The sequence below is a fragment of the Geospiza fortis genome, unplaced genomic scaffold, assembly GCF_000277835.1.
Source record: "Geospiza fortis unplaced genomic scaffold, GeoFor_1.0 scaffold8, whole genome shotgun sequence".
Taxonomy (NCBI): domain Eukaryota; kingdom Metazoa; phylum Chordata; class Aves; order Passeriformes; family Thraupidae; genus Geospiza; species Geospiza fortis.
In genome coordinates this window covers 750,339-751,468 of record NW_005054414.1, presented here as the reverse complement: position 1 = coordinate 751,468, position 1,130 = coordinate 750,339, and the positions used below count along the sequence as shown (strand labels likewise).

The window sequence follows — 1,130 nt, the reverse complement described above, 5'->3', positions numbered from 1 at the left end:
CCAACACAAAATGTTTCTGAACTGAAGCACTTGGCTACGTCTTTGAGGTTTGCCTGGGCTTGGGAAAGAGCACCAAGACAACAAAAGGTAATTACTGGGATGCAAACCCATATAATTAGTCCCATTTAATCACAATCCCAACATTAAGATTCAACTTGGGAAATCACCCCATTAACTTAAACGTGTTAATTGTGCCTCGTGCAGAACTTAGCATCTTGTGGGAGTGTCCCTGGGGATACCCTGTGTGCTGTCAGGCCTGGAGTTTCATCCTGCAGCTAAGCAGTGCTGGCAGCCATTGCAGACTCAGTTGTGGTGCAAACTGAGCCTGGGACAGGTTTCTGAGAGGAAACAGGACCTGAGCCACACCTGCTCTTCCTCAGCCTCACAGATATTTAACTCCTGGCTGGGCAGTGACACTGTGCTTTGGTTATGAGCTGGTGCTGTGAGCACCACCAGCTTTCCCAAGGCAGGCACCACAGTGCCACAGTGGTTGGATCTCAGAGCAGAAGGCACCCTGCAATGGGTGGGGACAGGGGGGCTCCTCTGAGGAGTCTCCAGGCTTAAAGACTTTCAGTGCAGGCAGGGCAAACATTGGCAGAGATATCATCAGCACAAGTGCTCTTGCCTTGGGGCAGACCCTTTCCAGCACTGTGAGTCTGGATATTAGAAGTCTGACTGGATGATTTAACACACAGAATTGCAAGATGGGACCTATGGGGGGTGTTTTAAAGTGGGAGCAGAGAGGGACAGAAGGTTTCCTTCCTTTGGTTTTCTTTGTGTTGAGGACAATAAAGACAAGCAAAGCACACTGGAACATGGAAAGCTCTCACCTCTCACCAGACTTGCAGAGAGCACCCCCAGACGTGCTGCTCACATCGGCCACGTTGCTTGCTGTCATCATGTCAGCACACAGCAGGGCAGCAGGTCACCTGCAGACAGACACAAGGAAGAAGCATTGCTCTCTCCTCAGCATCCTTCTCTTTTCCTTTCACACACACACACGTTTCTCCTTGAAATCCAGGAGAGGAGCTGCAGCAAGACATGACAGCTGTCTGAGGACAGCCCAGGCTTCTTCCCCTGCAAAACAGGAAGAGGGGTGACAGCAACACCCCTCAGAAGCCCAGTGAGGA

General features: G+C 50.9%; 1 protein-coding gene across 3 annotated transcripts in view; it reads right to left on the bottom strand.

The window, feature by feature from the left end:
• Window positions 1-929, bottom strand: part of DENND2A (DENN domain containing 2A) — a 34,493-nt gene extending 33,564 nt beyond the window's left edge. For all 3 annotated transcript variants that reach the window (XM_031061434.1, XM_005426395.3, XM_031061433.1), the window contains exon 1: window positions 831-929. Coding sequence is in view for 2 of the 3 variants with exons in the window: in XM_005426395.3 (XP_005426452.1) it covers window positions 831-901 (71 nt within the window). In the remaining variant the exon portion in view is untranslated. The remainder of the gene's footprint in view (window positions 1-830) is intronic.
• Window positions 930-1,130: the final 201 nt, after the last annotated feature.